Genomic DNA, 20,487 nt, shown 5'->3' with positions numbered 1-20,487 from the left:
GGTTATCAAACCTCTTCATATTGTGCAACCTCTATCATATAAATATTTTGGTTTCAGATTAACTCTATAATACAACATAAGTGCCTTTCTAATTTGCAACTCCTTATTTTGGAGTCCTCCTTATACTATTCAAATATTCACTCTGAATTTTGAAATTGCCTTTTTTCCATCTTTTATATCTTAAAAAAAAAAAAAAAAAAGCATTATGTATCAATGCCAAAATATGTTTTACATATTTTGGCATTGATACATAATGCCAAAATTTTTATCAGAAAATAAGCAATTCATGAAACACACTAAGCACCTGCTTACATTTTGCAAAGCTGTCAATGAAGAAATGTTCCTTTGTGTTGATATATCTTCCCAGGAGTTGTGTGAGAGGTTGTTTGAAAGCCTTTGATGTCTTAGAATGGTTACAAAACACAATGTTTAGGTTTTGCATGTGTTAGTGGAAAAAACAAAGTGGATTGAATGTCAAAAATGNCTGCCAAAGCATATCAAGTTCATGGCATATGCATTTTCCTCCATCTAACTTGCTGTTATTTAATAAAATTGATTTTATGATTTTTTCCCCTAAAAAAATCTTAAAATTCTACTCCAAAACCATAGTGTGTCTTAAAATCAAAGAAATACAATATACTAAATATATAATTTTAATTTTTATATATCTAAAAAGAGGTTGCATAAGAATTACAACATATATAAAAATTACTTAAAATATAAATATTTCAGATAAAAATTATTTGCATTGACACTTTCAGCTTATCAGCCAACTGCAGATTAAGAATATCAATAAAGTACAGAATATAAATGGCATATGACCTTCTTTATCTCCCCACCCCTCGATCTTCAATCACCAAAATATAATAGTATCAATCACTTTAATAAACAAACCTCCCTGCAAAATTTCAGAAATTTTTGGCAAAAACTACAGGAGCTTCAAAGAAGGTGAACAAAATCATACTCCACACATACTAACATCAATACATACAAAAAACACTCCAAATTTTTTTGTACTTCTCAACATTTCAAGGTCCCAAGTCCAAAAATTAAAAATCTTGGGGGTTCATTTTTTGATCAATTACCATACTTTTCCTCTGTTATATATAACAGAGCTGGGAAAGTAAAAATGTTAAACAGATGAAACTCTGACTGGCTATGACACATTATAACCTGCCAATCATATATTTATAATGTTGCACTCTAGCAAAGTGAAGTTCTGCCATTATTTGTCTATTGATTCAAAGATTCAATCAAGGATTTCAAGTGCTTATACCACATTTTAATTAAAAGTTTGTCATAACCTGCATATTGTTTGATAGTAATTATGTATTTATTAAATACTCTTCTAATTACTTTCATTTTTATAGTTATTTCTGTAGTTTTGATAGTTCCAGATGATGACAATGACAGCACATCCAGTTTAAGTGTGGTTCTATTTTACCTTCTAAAATTTAATTTTTTAAAGAAATTTTTCAATATTTACATTCTACAATTTTTTCTCTAAATATTCATCTCTCACATAACCAAGCAATACAGTTAATTTTAAACTATTCTTTGTTTTATAAATATAGGAGCTGTTCATAAATGTAATACAGATATGGGTGGGTTTGGTATGCAGATAATTGTTACACTGCATTATAAGAGGGTAGGAAGTGTTTACAAAAACATTACATAATGCTAAGATCTCAATTCTTGGTTAATAGATTCATTCATTTTTGTTTCCTAATACTACATTCACACACAATCCAAGACTCACTTTGATCTCAATTTACCTATAATCTGGATTGCAACTGTCGCCAGTCAAACGTTGTGCTGTTCGCACAGGCAGTCTGCTTGAGAAGAACCTGGCTATTACACACGATGATAAAACTGGCATAACTATGTGGTAAATCACAAACATAAACAAACAAAATAAAAATTTTGGTTAGAAATAAATTATTTTTCTTGCCATACATCTAATAATAGACAGATGTCATCACCTCTCCAGATGTTTTTTTTTATTTCTTTGTTGGTAGCCCGACACATGTTCCGCAGCCATCTTGTATTTTCTCGCATGTGTGGGATTGTGGGATCTCTCTTATGACCTGGATCTGGAGTTTCAAGAACTCTCGAGTCAATCGAGATTGAAATGGTTGAGAGAGGTCACATCATGGCATAGTTGCTGACTTTGGTCACAATCTAAATCAAAATGCTCAGTGCAAACAGGATATAACAGTTACATGACAAACCAAATGTTTATGTCACTGTTTTGAAAGTAATTTAAAAAAATAGCATAATGTTCAGTAACCCATACTGTGTATTATAGTTTAATACAACTAAGGGGGACAATTGAGGATATGTATTATGTAATTTTGGGGTTGGTATGTGCAATATGTTAAGGAATGCTACAAGGAGTGAGTTGACAGTTGAAAAGTATAAAAATAGCATTATGTAATTTATGGACAATCCCATATACAGATTTCTAAAAAACCTCAATTATTTAACTGTAGCAAGAACAAATGTAATCTACATTGAAACACAAAAGAAATTTAATGTAAACTATATGTATATATTACTAGCATGATTGTGCTATTTACCTGCTAATATTAAAGTATTATAAATTTGTTAAAGAAAGAGCTAAATATTTTCAAACTACATGAAATTTCTCATGAACAAATACAGGTAAAACAGTCAGAACACCAAAATCAATAAGAAACATTTTATCAGACAATGTTCCCCATTGCAGTAAGATAAAATTTGTTCAATAATAAAATATAGAGAATAAACCTAACATGCTAAGAAAATAATTCCTGTTTATCAACCCTATATTTGCATGAATGATAAAAGCATTATTCAGTAAATTAAAAAAATGTAACATTAATTAAAATTAACTAAAAATTTTGCAATTAAAAATGTTTCAAATAACTGGCATAAAACTTTTTATAACCTAATATTATTACAATTTCACAAACATTAAAATATTTATTCACATAACAATTCAAAAAAAAAAAAAAATTGGCAAATAATTTCATGTGAAATTATTACATAAGGAAAACTAAAAAACAACTTAAGAAAAAACAATTTTGCACTTGTGATTATGATTACATAATAAACAGGAAAATGAAATGAATCCACAATTAAAAGAACAAACAAATATTTTGTTTAAAACATTAATCAAAATGACAAAAAATAAAATTAACAGAACACAATTGAGTTAATTTAAAAATAGAAGTATCATTCATCCTAAGTGACATTAACATACACAAATATTGAAAAATTTTGCTTTTAAAAGTTTATAAATAATGAGTGAAATTAATCAATGCACCTTTACAATGATTCCACTTTCAATTATCTATGCCTAAAGATGGTATGTTAATTGGATTAAAAACACCAGTGTTCTTAAGTTTCACCAACTGTTAAAGATACATTGATTAATTCAGCTGACAAACTATAGTGTCTAGTTCATTCTTATCAATGAGTGAAAGTGCAAAAGAAAACGAGGTAAAATATTAATTTGAATATAATATTTTATTAGCTTTAGTATTAAGGATACAAGGATAAATAACTATTAAAAATAAATATTCAATCAGATGATAATTTAATATTTGCTAAATTATTAAAAAGCATAAAATTATAGTAATACCTCGAACTTACGCAATAGGTGGGACCGAGCAATAACCACGTAAGTCAGGGTATAATTTCGCAATTTGTGTAAAATCCAAGTCAGATGTATGTAAGCTAATAAATGTTCTCGTTAATCTCGTCTTTTAATTCTTTCACGGTTACAAGAAATCACCACATAGAGTCTCTCAAGTCTCCGTAGATATAACAAACACAGAAATAAATAACACAAAATAAATTGTAGCTATGTGTCAATTCCGCGCGACACGTCCGAACATGTAAGCCGAACAGTAGTGTGGGAGAGTGAGTAATCAAGAGTTGCGTGGCGCTCAAACAAAAAATGAATCGATGAGATTTGAAAATCGCGTAACTCTGGGTTTGCGTAAGTCGGGGTAGTGTAAGTCGAGGTATTACTGTACTCATGTATATACAAACAGAGAATTATAAATATCAAAATTTCATTTTATTTTATAAATGAGATAAAAACTTGACAATATTCTTCATTCAGAAAATCAATCACTTTTTGATGTTATACATTGTATAAAATTTTAAAAAATAATTAAATTAATATTTTATTATTTAAAAGAATAAGAATAATTTAAATACTTACAATTCAAAAACAAGAAATATAAATGTTGATGATTCAAATACATCATGCAATTCAACTGAAAAAAATTAAATTATGTCAAAATAAAATTAATATCAATAAAATATTTAAACAATTATGAATTTTGATCTTTTAACTATAATAATTATAAAGTAAAGAAATTATAAAAAAAAAATAAAAGCAGGACCATTTTTAATTTTATAAATTTTTGTATAAAAATCATTTATATCTGATTTTCAGAATAAAACAAATTAGGGTAATATTTAACTATTAAGATAGTTTTAATTTTATGTATTTCTTAAATTTATTTAATAAATTTTTTAAACTTTTTTCATAACATATAAAGTAAAAGTTTATAAACAATCAGTGACAGTGCAAAAAAATGAGTTAAAATATTAATGTGAATATAACATTTTATTAGTTTTAATTTGGCAGATTTAAATATTCCTTATTATAGCAATAATCATTTAAATATTTTCCTTAAACACAAAGAAAGTATTCTTAATTTAGAAAAAAAAACCAGAATATAATCAATATAGTAATTCCCAATTCTTTTGAGCAAGCACCATATTGTGAACTGATGTCACATCAAAGACACTCTTTATATGTATAAATGACACAGCAGCACTGAAGATCTGCAGTTTTTCCATATAAAAAAAGTATAAAAATATTAAAAGATTTAAAATTTAGCATTTTTAAATGATTTTTTGTAACATGCTTAAAAGATGTTTATGGCAAACTGGATGAGTACCACTGAAATAACAAAATAATTTAGATATTTTTTTAAAAAACTTTTTCTGTCTTGTAGGCACATGATTAAAAAAAGGCACTGTAGGCCTTTTTTAATCATACCCATCATGGGTTTAGCCAGGCCTGTAATTTGGATGGCCAGATGGTTAAGAATGGAGCTTGGCATAGCCAGGACAGACCATCCCAGAAAAATTCCTGGGATTTTTAAATTTTCTGGATTTGATCTCAGGTCCTCTGAACTGTTAGGCTGACACTAACTGCCTCAGCCATCTAGTCACCAAATTATCTAGATCAGATTGTGGAAAATTATGGAAACTCTCACATAGTAATAAATTATTGATTTATATCTAAAAACAAACCCATAATTATAGGTAGGAAATCAAACAAAAAAAAAGGGGGCAAACTTTAAGGGATGGAAGAATACATCAAAACAAAACATTTCTCATCATATGATGTTGCTGTTGCCGAGCTGCCTGAGCTTGTTGGCGTTCTAACTGTAACTGCATCTGGAGTTGCTGAAGTTGTGTAGTGGTGGTGGATGCAGTTGATGACTGAGCAAGATTGGATGTTCGTCTCACTCCAGACAGTTGAGAAAGCAATTCTGCTATAGGATCCATTGATTCCCGACTGCCTGGAGAGAGAGAAGATAAGCCACTTGAAGTAAACTGCATTTGCGACCTACGTGGTTGAGCACTACTCATGCCCCTACCAGGATGAGGTATTAGACGAACTTGACGAGAACTAGAGGAATCATCTAAATCTCTTGGAGTTCGGTGCTCTAATGTCAAATAGGCTGCAAAATCATCAGTAACATTATTTGGTTCTCCACCTGGAAGAGCTGCACAAACAGGACATACCACTTCAAATGATGTATCTGGATGCTCTGATGTTACATGCTCATGTAATGTAGTCTCTGTGAAACCAGTCTTTCCACAAAATGGACAAGTATATGCCTGAGGCTGATCAACAGATATTGCTTCTCCACAATAGTACAAATCAAAATCAGCTCTAGTTAAAATGCATTGCATTGGATGTTCTGTAGTATGTCGAGTTGTGGTAGCTCCTGCTTCGTAACAAGTAGCACATAAGTCATAGTCATAACATGATGATATGATATGATGTGATATGATGTGTGGTCAAATCAGAACAGCAAAGGTGGTAGAGGTTTTTTTCCAACAAGTGTATAAAAGTAACTTTTTGGCATACATAGTCATTCACAATCTTGATGTCTGAAAAGATGGATCATTATTTCAATGCCAAGAAGGCTAATATGCACTTTAACATGACATTGCCATTGGCAGCTCCATGTATGGAGCTGCCAATGGCAATGTCATGGAAGTGCAACAAATATACCAGGAGTGTTTTTCCTATAGACCAGTTCCTGATCAGAAAACCTATCTTCCAAAATGTATGCAATTCACTCCATCAATGCTGTAAAGCATGCATTATGGTTGGCAGTTGCTCCTTTGAATAATTTCTGTAATTATCCATTATTAAAGATTTTTTCCCCCATGTTCTGTGTCATGAGACATTACTGTGTTTGCACCTCAACACTTTACATTTGACTATGAATTCTATAATGAGGAATGTTTGTTTTGGTGTGTTCTTCCACCCCTTAAAGTTTTGCTCATCCTGTATAGAAACGGCATGACTATAGTCTGTTTTTGTTTTAAACAGACAAGGAATTAATCTTACTTGTAATTTAAAATGATATGATGATGAAATAATATTGTTTATTTAAAATTGTTTGTTACACTGTTGAAAAATCAAATTTTATCAATATGAAATTAATTGTCTGCAATAACAGTTATTGGGTTTATTATATATGTAATTAGAAATTACATAAGATTTAATTAAATAAATCTGTTATTATAATACTTACTGATATAGGAATGGCCTGCAACAATTTTTAGAATTTGGATCTCCCTTAATGTAGCTTCTTTTGTACAAACAGATGATGTCTCATCATCACTACTAATATCAATTATTTTTGCAGCATATTCCTTTCCAGTTTCCTTTTCTACACATCGTCTTACCGTGCTGCTAACACCTCTAAATAATAAGTTTAAAAATAAATGAATTTTATTTATATAAAAATAGTATTAATAATTAATATTATTTCAATAAATCACACAGCAGTAAGGTTCTAAAATATTTACATTACTAGTTACGCACAGTGAGAATCTTTGAAGTTTGACAAAAATTCCTACAAATAGATTCAAATATATTTGAATACATAGCATTTTGAAGAATGATCATCAAACTTAAGTATCTGTCTGTCTCCATTGTAAATATATGTAATAAAGAAAGTATACTTTTAAAATAATTTACTTTCTAAATACTAAATAATTTATTTCAATGATCTCAGTAACTATTATTATTATTAAATTTATATTTTTGTAGTTATACTTTTTTCAATATTATAATTTGTAAATAGCTAGTTCACTTTACAGTAAATCAATATGGTTATTCTGAACATTTTGAAATATTGAAACTTTTTTGTTTCTTTTTTATAGCAATTGAGCATTATAGTAATAATTCTATTTTGCAGAATGTTAAATATCAACAGTAAAACTTACAAATTACTCATTATTATATAAAAATTTTAGTTTTAATAAAATTCTGAAGATTTTCTGATTTATTTTACCAAAGATCGTTGCAGTATCCATTGTTTTGTGAATAATATAAATTATCAAAATAATTTATAATTTATTTAAACATTCTCTTTTGCTAGCTTTTATTTTATCCTTCTATTTAGTTGAGACAAACTAATTAATACAATTCTAACATAATAATTAATATTGTATGCTTATAAAATCATACACTTATTTAAAAAAACTACTTTAAATCTTCAAATAAATATACAAGTAAAATTCTTCTCTACTGAAAATTAGATTCTAGCACTATATTCTTAATATGAAAGAAAGATTCTTATTATATTGATTGTAATAGATACAAATCTTGTCAATTAATGATTGGTTGGTTGGTTTTTTGGCACAAGAACGATTATAGGCTAAGCTGCACAATGTGAAATGGTAAAGGTTTTTAAAAATAATAAATACAGGTAGACCTCGGTTTATGCCACAGTTCTGTTCCTACAAAAGCCGTCACAAATTGAATCGGCGTAAAATGAACCCATATTTACAGTGAGGTATAGGATTAGGTTCTACATAAGTGAAAAATAAGCAAATAATTTTGTTTATTAATACAATATAATACAAAATACATATAAATTTAATTTTTAAAATGTATTTTATCATAAAATAAAGTTAAATGTTTTTATTAAAAAATTTTAGTTTCAGATCTCTTACATTTTTCGGAAAAAAGTATCCATCTTTAATTGTTTACATTTTTGTTTTCTTTCGTTGAGAATTTCGGAATATGGTCGAATGAATGAGATGATGCTCCTTTTTACATTTGCACATCGCTCCCAATCATTGTCTAACTCACAAAGTTCATCCATCAAACTTTCCATAGTTGAAAGGATACGTTAACCTGACATAGAGCTATAGACGAGCAGAGACGCTGATTGATCGACCACTGGTCACTGTAGCGTATATATAAGGTTAGTTTGAGAGGGAAAATTCAAGGTGGCTAAGGAGAGATAGATATCGTCTGGCTAATAAAAAAGTATCGTCTGGCCAACGAGAAGTAGATTTGCCTCATTAATGATAGTTTGTGATTGCCAGAAGTGCTACTGCATCATAAGGTGTTTTCCTGAACGAACTGATACAGGATACATTCATTGTCACTATGGATTCGGACGCCATTTATTGGACTATTAAATATGATAACTTGACTCATGGGTAACTAAACATTTAGTATTTTAATATTAATTTAATGCAAATGTATACATACCCAATAATATTAAACAGAAAAAATAAATATATTCAATGAAAATCTTTGTTTTAACGGATATACAATGTTGCGGCTCGGTAAATATGTCAATACTGAAATAAAAATCAATCTGGCATAGGGAAAAATCGGGGAATTACACCGCAAAATGGTGAATTGTGCAGCGGTGTTATTGTGAATCGGCGTAAACCAATTCACAATAACGCCACTAAAATTAATAACAAAAACACAACAAACATAAAACAGTACAAATAAACAAAACAACAGGGTATATAAAAGTAGATATTAAATAGATAATCAAATCTCTCTATACATATTAGTAACTTTCAGAAAATCTAGTAGCCTGTCAAGATTTTTGTCAATTAACAGTTGAATACAAAAATTCACAAATTAGCAAAAATTTTAAATATGAACTAGAAAAAATATATTACATTTCTCACAATATTTAATTACAATTATAAAGATTTTTCAAAACAAAAAAAATCTTTAAAGTAAATAGATTCTTGAAAATATCAATCAATAAATGATCCCATTAAAACTATTTCAAGATCATTCAAAACTTTTTAATTTTAATAAAGCAATTTTTATTAAAATTAAAAATTGTTTAAAATTATTCTTAAATATTGCTATAAAATATATAAATGATTTATGATCAATTAGTTGAAAATTCTGACTGATGAAACAGTCCAACCTAAACAACATTAAAATAATTAAAATGATCCAGATAATATTTAAATCCTTTACAGCAATAGGCAAGTACTTTCAACTAGTCTAATCAACTATCAATCAACTAATAATAATAAACAACGCTTTTTGCCCGCGACTGAAAATTAGACAGAATTAGATAACCTATTTGTTGGGTTATCTAATTCTGTCTAATTATCAATCAACTATTATAATGATTTGACAAGTTGTTGTATAATAATAAAAACAACATTAATTTAATGATAATTTATAAAATCAAAATAAAACATACCTTCCCAATACTTCTTTAGGCTCATATTTTGCATAAAAATCTCGTGCCACATCTTTATCAGGAAGGTCATCTTCTTCTCTTCCTGCAGATACCATAATGTTCACTAAAAAATCTGAGAAACAAAAATATATAACTGAAAAATTTTCTAAGTTAAAATTATAAAAACTCTTAAATCAAATTCTATATCTTACTTTCTTAAATAATGGGATTAATTTTATTTGTCATTTTATTGATTAACTTTGTTTAAATAATTTCACTATATTAAAAATTAAAATTTTCACTGAAGTGTCCGAGTGCATATGTTTCAAGAAAGACAAATTTCAGCATCACATAATATTAAATAATTTCTGATTGTAAGATATTGTAAAATGATTATAAATCTTTTTGTAAGTTTTCTGATAAAACTTACATCCAATTCTTTAGATAATATCAAAAAACTAACTAAATCAATTGTTAATTTCTTACATAAATTATGAAAAGATAATTTTTTAATAAATTATACTAAAAGTTTCCAAATTTATCATCATAGGTTGAATTATTTTTAATGGAAAATGCAGGCATAGCCTACCTTGCCAATATGACAATTAAGTTCCAGATTGCTGGCTTAAAGCAAAATAACCTTTTTTTCACTTTTCAGTGCATGTAAGGCTAAAAACATTTACATTATCAAGTGCACAACAGTGCCAGTCCTTAAAAAAGATGTAAAAATAAAAAATAATTTTAAAAAGATCTTTAAAATTACTTTAAAAGTGCCAAAAATAATAAACATGTTAAATTCAACTCAAAAAATTGGATATTAATCTATAAACACCAAAGAAACCAAAACTCCAGTAAAACACATGAAAATTCAATAAATAAACAAATGTTTTTAAAAGCTTTAAGCTATCATCCTCAGGTTAAGAAGGAATCAAAAACAGAATAAAACTTCAAACATTGATATTTTAAAATAACATTTGAAAGAACATCAAAACACTCTTCATTGTAAAGTCTTAAATTGCTTATTAAAAGTAACAAGTTATTTTTACATACTTAATTAAAAAAGGAGACTGAATCCTAAGATAACAAGTCAAAAATTGAAAGAATTGCTGACCATGTCATACTGCAGTTAGCATTAAAATTATCAGACGAATTATTTATAAACTAGACAGATATTTTTTAAAGTTTTCTCCCTGTGTATTGTCTATTTACATGAATGGCTTCATATGCTTATAAAGAGAAACAAGATCTACAAGACATTGCAGTGATGCAAAAGTTCATAGCACTTGAACTTTGCCCATGGAATGCGAATGTTGCATGATAGTTGACTGGTTACAGTTCATCACATTTGCTGATTCTCAGATTGAGTGACATAGATCATCATGAATGAAAGCATTTGAACAGTTATCATCAAAGCCTGATGGTCTTTTTGAACATGTAGAATCACTCAGGTCAAAGTGGATGGTTCGAAACAAGGTAACAATTTTCTTGCTTTGTTTTCCCATAACAGCACAAATGTTTTGAGCTACCTCTGCTGTCTTTACTCCTCTGTTAAACTCAAACAGAAAAATATGTCAAAAGTTTGTTTTTCTCCCACTTGACAGTCCATCTTTAACCAACAAACAGCACTAACTTTCTTCAAATCTGAAAAAGGCAAGGCATGTTCAAAGCACAACACTCACTCCAAATGACAAACAATAAACAAACTCCTAACACTGCAGTGTTGCTGTGCAAAAACAAACATTAACTTATACATCAACCCAATAAATAGAATTTTATTAAAAAGTGCATATAGTTACTTTAGGTCTTCCTTTGCAGGTATATTATCAGCACTGTCTTGAACAACAAAAAGCCAATGCACAAAGTAGTAATAACACTAATAACTCTCCAAAATAGTCATTGTTTATTGCTGAAAGAAATTTGTAATTTTTTATTATATTTTATGTTTAATGAAAGCCTCCTCTTCAAATTCCTCAACTTTCATAACATTCAAATATGCCATCTGTGCATATCTTTTTATTTTATCAGAAATTTTCATCATGTTAATTAAGCAGATCTTAAAATGATAATCTCAACTTTATCTTTTACAGTACAGTAGTGCCTCGTACAACGTACTTAATCCGTTCCAGGTGCACGTCCGTTAAGTGAAACATCCGTTATACGAAACGCATTTTCCCATAGAAATACATGTTCAAACATATAATTCGTTCCGCAGCATAAAATAACCGTACTGTACCATAAAAAATGAAAATGGAGCAGACACCAATTATGCCGGGTAGTCAGATGCTGTGAGGAGGAGGTGGAAGAACACTTTCTTTACACATTCATACAGATACAGACTTTTTACACATTGCAGTGGATCTTTTTTTATTGATTTTTAATCGGAGTCAGATTCAGGAGAGGCTACCGGAACTTGCAGGGTCAACTTCTCTTGTTCCATCCTTTGTTTTTTGCCTGCTGGCTTCTTGAAAAACATAACCAAGGTGGTCTGTTTCTCTTTCTTCTTTAACACCTGTCGGAAATGACGGACAAAGGTGTCATCGTAGAGATCATTGATCCTGTTGGCCTCAGCTCTGTTTGGATAATGAGTGTTGGTAAACTCCTGAACCTCTCCCCATTCGACAAGAAAGTTTTTGTCAACTTTCACTCCTGATGATTTCTTGCTTTGTTTCAATTGAAATCACCTTTCTGTTTTTTTAGAAGCCATGATGCATTATAAATGACTTAACTTGCCAGATTATATGATACGAATAATTCTTTATTAATTAAGATCACTAAACACTTCTACGAGCTACTCTCGCTCCGTTTGTTTTTTACAACCTCTTTTCGTCCCGCCACCTCGGCATCTACACAATTACATTTCGTTTATTTGAATCGTCAACATATACTGTATTACATTACATTTAATGTTTATTTAAATCATCAACATATATTACATTACATTTCTACTTCAGATATACTAATAATACATTCTAATAACACTAATATATCCTAAAAATAGCAGATTGTCATTGGCAACGGCAAAAGAGTGGAAACATCATTTGCACTTGTTCGAAAAAAGTCCATTGTTCGTCTCATGTAACTGCCAAACGGAAAGTCCGTTGTTCGCAGCAAGTCCATTGCTCGAGTCACGTAACGGTCAAACAGAAAGTCCGTTATTCGCAGCGTCCGTTATTCGAGGCGTACGTTATACGAGGCACCACTGTATTAGATGAGGTTAAGATCATCATGTCTGATAACTATATAGTAATGACACTACTACAAACTAAATTGACATGATAAAAAATAAATTTTACAATTAAATTGACTGGAATAAAAGTCATGTTACCAGGTAAACATTAAAACTATATCCATTGATAACAAAAGATGAATTTATAAATTTTGTTATAATCAGCACTTTTGTAAAATTTCAAATTTAAATCTTATTAAGTTAAACTAAAATTTCATTATGGTGGTATTTGTTAAATTAAAATGTGTAGCAAATTGACAAGAGATTGACAATGTCATTATACTGTATTTATATTCATTATAATGATATTTTATTGTACTAGTAAATTATTCAATACAAAAGTGGAAGTATATATGGATTTTATAATTTTACTATGTTGAATCACAAATGCTCTTTACTTAGAAAAATGTCATTTACAATAAAATTTGTTATAAATCAATTATGAATAAAATTACATAGTATTCAATTATAATTACCTGAATAAATTTATATTGAATAACTATTTCAATATTTTTTCATTAAAAACCTAACTTCATCCTTTTTATATGAACTGATGAATTCAATATTATAAAAAATAGAGAAAGCAGAATATTTTATCTGTAATGATAAATGAAAATTTATTTTTAATTATTATTAAAAAAAAGAAATGAATCATTACTATTATGAATGTCAAAAAATAAAATATATCAAATAATTAATATAATAAAAACTAAATTTCTATAAGAATTTTAATATTTTTATACTGTTACCTTATCCATACCTTGAATACCTTGATATGTTATACAGTAGAGCATCGATTATCCGACTCAATTGGGGACTGGGGTTGGTCGGATAACTGAAAAAATGAATAACCGAAAAATATGAAAAAATATGTTATTAGTATAGTACATTAGTATATCGCTATTAACCTACTTCGTGTTGAATTCTCATCGATGTTAAGCCTAACAAAAATTTTTTTAAATAATAATCATCACTATTGTATCGTTAAAAATTAGAAAATTAAGTCTCGTTTAAATACTGGCTCCCTTTCATGGTCGAGCCAGTGTTGTCAGCTAAAACACGTAAAAGTACTATTAAAGTAGCCAAGATATAGCCAAATATTGTGGCACCACATCACTTGTGGACATTTGAATTTGCCGACTAGAACGGTTGGTTAACCGATGTGACGGTTAATCGGGGGTCGGATAATCGATGCTCTACTGTATATGCAGTTTAATTTATATATACTGGGGTTGTATAAAGTAGTGGCAACATACATATGTGACAAGATATTATCACACCAACATACCTTTACATTCATTCAATATCAACTCCTGCCTATATTTTGACAACCTATCTATCACCTTCCAGATATCTGGACAAAAGTTGTCAGATATCTGGAAGGTGATAGATACTACTAGCAAAGCTGTTTGTTGTTATCTGCAAATGAGTGTACTATTACTTGAATGATCACGTCTTAGATGTAAAAATATTTTCCTCTAAGTGGTTTCTTCAGCTGTTTGAAGAAATCAGTCAAGTCAGACTCATGTTTGTGGAGTATGGTGGATATTTAAGAACCTCCTACTGCCACCATGCTAACATATCCCTTACAAGAGCAGCAGTGTGACATTGAGCATCATTGTGCAAGGCAATGGGTGGAAATGTTCTGAAATATTGCTGCTTCCTCTGTACAGTAGGGTGAAGATGATCCAGATAATATTAATAGTATTAAGTCTTGTTCTGAAGAACTGCATGCTAAGTATCACATTCATGTTCTGGGTTCTTGGTGCAGCTTTGGTCAAAGAGAAGTTGGGTGTTGCCATTCATTAGATTGTCATTTCAATTCTGGTTCATATGATCTTTCCACACTTCATTCAATGCAATTATTCTCTCAAGGAATGCGACTTTCTTGGTTGTAATGTTCCAAGAAATGCTAGGAAGAGCAATGTTGTCACTAGTTAATATTTGCACAGGAGCCAGTATTGCCATTACTTTCTTTACAACCCTTGTAATTTGATAAATAATACCACTAATTTCTGGCATTACATACACAAATATAAAAAAAAAAATAAGTGTGCAACTGGAACTACTGATTAGAGTCATATACTTAATGCCTTTTAATTTCCAGCAAAATTGGTTTATTTTAATTAAAGCTTTCAGTCTTGTAATCTGAAGATGACCTACTGACCAGACCAAAAATGTTAGTTAAAATAAAATGAAATTGCTAGAAATTAAAAGGTGTTAAATACATGATTACAAAATAAAAACAAATATGTTTCTTTATCTTAATATTTGTTATTTAATTGCACACTTTCAAGAAAAGTTTGAAAGGGCTCTTGCATGACTTTCCCAGCCATGAATAGGAGATTAAGAACCAAGAAAAAGTAAAATAATTTTCAATCACATTACAATATAAAATTTAAATAATAATGAAAGCTTAAAAGAAGAAATTTTGTTAAATTATGAGAAATTTCTCTATTTTTCAAAAACGAATATTAAAGTTTAAAAAAATTGTATGACATTTATTGGGAGATTTCATTAAGAAATAATTTTTATATTATTATTAATTATTACAAAAAAGCAAAAAGCTTATTTTTGTGGTAAGGGTGACTTTTTAAAAATATTGTAAATGACAAGTAAAATGTTCATAAAGTCTGACCCCACTTGAGATGACACATGACCACCTCTACCTCTCAACCCCTTTACCATAAACTACTAAAATTTAATACCATCAATGTCTTACATATAGAAATAATCCTGTGGAGTTTCAAAACTTTTGGTTCATCTATTCCTGAGATATAATGCAAAATATATACCAAGACAAAAATTTTAAAGGGTTTCTTTTTTTACATTTTGGGCTCATGGAATGTCAAACTGTAAAGAAATGCAAAAACAGTAAAAATTTGACTAATGGTGATTAGTCAAATACTTTTCCTAAGCTATTTCTATAACTCCTAGAAAAGTATAAGCATTTAAGAATAGTTTATATAAAACAGAAAGTTGAATGAAAACCTATTACTAATATATAGAATCAAATAATTTGAATTTATAAAAAAATTGTATTTTTTGAAACACATCATACAATATATGAATATTTATTTTAGAATTTTTTAGTAAATTTTTGTTACTAATTTTGAATAAAGAAGTTTGATAGAATCAGATTTGAAGTGTTTTCCTTTAAAATGAGTGTAAGAGTTTCTGAAATCCCCGCCAGGATTTTAGTTTGTTTTAGGGATGTATGAAGTAGTACTAATTATGGTTACATTAAGACTGTACAGATATTTAAAAAACTTATTCTATTATTTTTTTAATATATTAATTATACTAATTTGTATAAATTGAAAAAAAAAACTTGTTAGAACTTGATCTTTGAAGATAAGCAATAACTTAAGTTAGGTCATTTTTAAGTATATATACGTGTTAGTTTTATAATAATTTATACTCCTTAGGTGATGCATAATTTCATTTGTATTTCATAGAATTAAATGAAACCAGACATATTTTCAAAAATATTAGCTGAAATAAAACTTAAAGACAAATAAAATTTTAAAAATTTTTTAGAAAAAAAAACCCACTTAATTCAAAACTTATAAGCAAGATAAAACATTTCAAATTAAAGTGAAACAGAAAACAATTTCAAATAGTTTACCTTTTCTTTTTATGTACAGTACATATGAAAATAGTTATATGACAACTGAAAACATTTGTTTCTCCTTTTTAATAAATTTCTGGATATTTTAAAGTATTACATCATACATATTATTTACAAACATAAAATGCTTTTGAAAACACTAAATTTCATCATTTGTGTCATATGAACTGTAATCATTTTGTTATCACAAATTATTTCACTTAATTAGTACAAGTTTTAATGATTTTAATTTCAACATTCATTAATAAAAACATTAATTAATACAAAATAAATATATCTCTTAACTACAAAATTCATATAGCCATTATTTTCTACCTTGTCTATGGAGGGCAATAAAACTAACATACTAATGAAATTATATCATCATTACTATATATCATTAAAAAAAAAATACAAATTATTTGATCAATCTTGGAAATTTTAAATAGCTAAAAGTATATCATCATACACAAAATACTAACCAATTTAACAACTTATAACAATCAAATAATCAAAATTAATCACATTGCATACATTTTTTGAACTGAAATTATTGCACTAATTACTGAATTACCTTCAGTAATTAATAGAATAATTTGCTACTTTTTATCCCTTTTACTTGTCCAAAATAAAGGAGTACTTATAATCAATGATATATATTACACTTGTAGTACAATCATTCAATCAATCATGCATACAAAACAATCATTACAAGCAGGTAACACGACACATTTTGCATTAATAATAGATGTTTTTGACTCTATTGCTCAATGATCACATCAGTTCAAATAAGTTTTAAATTTCAAAAAAAATAATAATAAATTTAAATTCCTTTGGCCATTTAAAATGCCTTAAAGATGACATTATGTTGCTACAATAAAATGAATTATTATTGTTTATGCAGAAGAGCTTGAAAATAAACTTTGTTTTCTGAAATAACAATTCATTTTCTATTCCATGGCATTTTATATTGTTTTCCTAACTTTTTATTTAGCAAAACTTAACAAAATTATTTATTTAAAACTTTTCCTTTTTTCACAAAAAAAAAAAAAAAATATTATATTCAAATTATAGTTATTGTTAATATGCAAATTTCAAATAAATTTTCTTTAATATAAAACAAAAATAGTAGTATTTTACATCTCCCTTTATATATGTATAAAATAACTTGTATATTCTATTAATTTGAGATCCTCTTGATCTTTATCATTGAAAGCATTAACACTAATGGAATTAATAGTAAACCTTACATTGTTATTCCATGTTTTTCTGCAATTAATGATCTTGAGTCTTTTTAACAGAGATATATTTACATTATGACTAATTAAAACTATTTTCTCATTTTAATTTAAAAGTATTTTTGGATTACAATATTACCCAACCAGAAAATAAAAATAGTTAATGGTTAATTGGAAATAATTCTATTATCCATAAATCAGACAAATTTTAATTAAGCCAACTGATTATATATAATGATAATATTAAAAAAAAAACTTGTGTGTTATCAGTAACATGGTTTTTTGACAGTTGAGATACTTGTCACATGTCAAGATTTTTATTCTAGATCATTTATATCATACATACCTGTTGTGTCAGCCATGTTATCATAGCATGTTTCACATAAGATACTTAATATAGCATATTTGTTGCAGCCTAAACAATGTTTCCCAATAGTATTTTTACCAATTCTGAGTTAGCTATTACTGTACATTAAGCATCACCAGAGAGGAAAATCACATTACTACTACAAAAAATAGGTTTTTCTCTACTGCTGGTTTCTTGCACTATCAAATTTTTACACCTGTAAAAATTAGTTCTCCAGATTTCCAAGCAAGAGCATTTTCTAATAGGTAATATTGAATTGCTGCTTTAGGATATATACCTCAAATCATATATACAGTAGAATTCTAGTGTTCAGTCATATTAACAGCATGTAAAATTTCAAAAAGTTCGTAATGTCTCAAACAACAAAATTTACAAACTTAATCTAACAATATACACAAGCACAAAAAAAGTCAATTTCATTTTATATAAAAACAAACTTCTGTTTAATTTTTTTTCTCTATACTTTACATGTTCAATATATTTAATTGGCTAATCAAAACATTTAACAAAATTTTAATTGCTTTGATTTGTTCATATAACCCATTTTTTTGTTCTCACAATAATTTTAAGACTTTAAAAACAATATATGCAAGAAATGATGTTGGAATGTATATAATGTAATTCAAAAGATCTAAATTTAAAAAAACAGCAAAATAAGATTTTAAAGATTTTCTATTGCAAATTACAAAGATTTTTAATTATATTTTATATAACTTTTGTTTAAACAGTTATAATAAAACTATATTTTCTTATGTAAAGTATATTTTAAATATATTAATTGACATATAGTAAATATTATCTAGGGAATGAAAACTTTTCAATGATGTAATGATTACAGAGGTAAATATAGCATGACTTTGTAAGTACTTCTTGCATAAATACTTGTAATTATTTTGTATATAAATAATATCTAGAGTAATAAAATAGTTGAATTTAATTTCTATCCTTCCTTCAAATTATAGAATTATTTCAGAACATCAACCTGTATGATAATATGGACACTGAGAAAAGTGTCCATGAAAAAATGAATGAATGAAAAAATGAAAATTTTTTGAAAAATGAAAATTTTTTGAAAAATGAAAATTTTTCTATTAATGTTTTCATTGTTAAAAAATAAAATACCATAGTTAAATATTAAATAATAACCTTAAAAGTAGCCAGGAATGATATAAAATGACAAAAAACAAAGTTTTATATTTAGTATTTTAACTGGGTATTTACAGGCACAAAACTTATTGTTAGCCCTAATGTTGTCTGTCAGCATTATTAACTAGAAGACAGTTTTAAGATAAACTATTCAGATTACTAGTTAATCCCTTTATTTAAAATATTACGTCCATAATCATTTTCACTCTTCAGGGAAGAATTTTCTTAACTCTAAATTACATTTCTACTAAATAAATAAGTAATTACCTATAACCAGCATTAATGAACATTTTCTTTCATCTTTAACAGTCAGCTGGAACAGCTGATCATTAAATATCTCGAACAGCTGGAGATATTTAAAGCATTCAAGAGAGGAACAGCCATCAATTTTAAAGAAATGGACTCACCAGGGCTGCATGGAGGGTGTATTTTGATGTAAAATAGATTGTCATCAAGTTTATCTTTATAATTTATATAAACATCAAATTTTTAAAATGGGAAGCCAATTTGAAGACTCATTTTTTTTAAGAGTTACATTGAGCATGTGCATATCTTCAAGATGTGCAATTTTTAAATTTTTGGAAGATGAGTTCTTTTACAAACATTCCAAAGCATAGAAACCTGATAATGACCGTTAAAGATGGAAGAAAACATTCATTTATAAGAGAATTAATGCTGGTTATAGGTAATTGCTTATTTATTTATTGAATTCTACACCAGTAATATCTGTGAGGATTATATTTACATTTCTACTAAATGACATAAATAAAATAGGGGACAATCATTAGGTTGATGGATTTGAATCATTGATCTAAGACAGGGGTGGCCAAACCGTGGCGCATGCGCCAAACTTGGCGCATTGGACGATTACAAGTGGCGCTTTAGTCAGTTCTGAGCAACATTGCCAGATTTGGCTTCTTTGCAATTAAGAATATTACATAGAAAATTAATTTTTTATAGTCTGTCTTGGCAAGTTCATTTGTTGCACAATTCGTTGCAATCAACTTTACAGATAAAATGAGTGTTCTCCACATAGTAAATTACAGTGTATGCATGTATGTTTATTTTCGATCAGTGCATAGGCGTCTAAATGACAGTGCTACCGTCCGGACAGTCCACGAGTCGGTTGG

The 20,487-nt window shown here is 28.1% G+C and overlaps 2 protein-coding genes across 2 annotated transcripts in view; both read right to left on the bottom strand.

The window, feature by feature from the left end:
• LOC111622331 (phosphorylase b kinase gamma catalytic chain, liver/testis isoform-like) overlaps positions 1 to 20,487 on the bottom strand; it is a 33,958-nt gene that overhangs the window by 11,039 nt on the left and 2,432 nt on the right. Inside the window, exons 2-6 of the mRNA XM_023364692.1 lie at positions 13,473 to 13,593; positions 9,792 to 9,903; positions 6,843 to 7,012; positions 4,214 to 4,268; positions 2,779 to 2,805 (exon numbers count right to left, since the gene is read on the bottom strand). Of these exons, the coding sequence (XP_023220460.1) occupies positions 2,779 to 2,805; positions 4,214 to 4,268; positions 6,843 to 7,012; positions 9,792 to 9,886 (347 nt within the window). The 5' untranslated portion in view covers positions 9,887 to 9,903; positions 13,473 to 13,593. The remainder of the gene's footprint in view (positions 1 to 2,778; positions 2,806 to 4,213; positions 4,269 to 6,842; positions 7,013 to 9,791; positions 9,904 to 13,472; positions 13,594 to 20,487) is intronic.
• LOC111622330 (E3 ubiquitin-protein ligase KCMF1-like) lies at positions 4,937 to 6,232 on the bottom strand. The gene has a single exon (XM_023364691.1). The coding sequence runs from the start codon at positions 5,986 to 5,988 to the stop codon at positions 5,386 to 5,388; it is 603 nt and encodes a 200-aa protein (XP_023220459.1). The 5' UTR covers positions 5,989 to 6,232; the 3' UTR covers positions 4,937 to 5,385.

This window comes from Centruroides sculpturatus, unplaced genomic scaffold (assembly GCF_000671375.1).
Source record: "Centruroides sculpturatus isolate CEXI.00-Female unplaced genomic scaffold, Cexi_2.0 scaffold276, whole genome shotgun sequence".
Taxonomy (NCBI): domain Eukaryota; kingdom Metazoa; phylum Arthropoda; class Arachnida; order Scorpiones; family Buthidae; genus Centruroides; species Centruroides sculpturatus.
The sequence above is the reverse complement of the archived record's forward strand: the minus strand, read 5'-3'. Positions and strand labels throughout refer to the sequence as shown.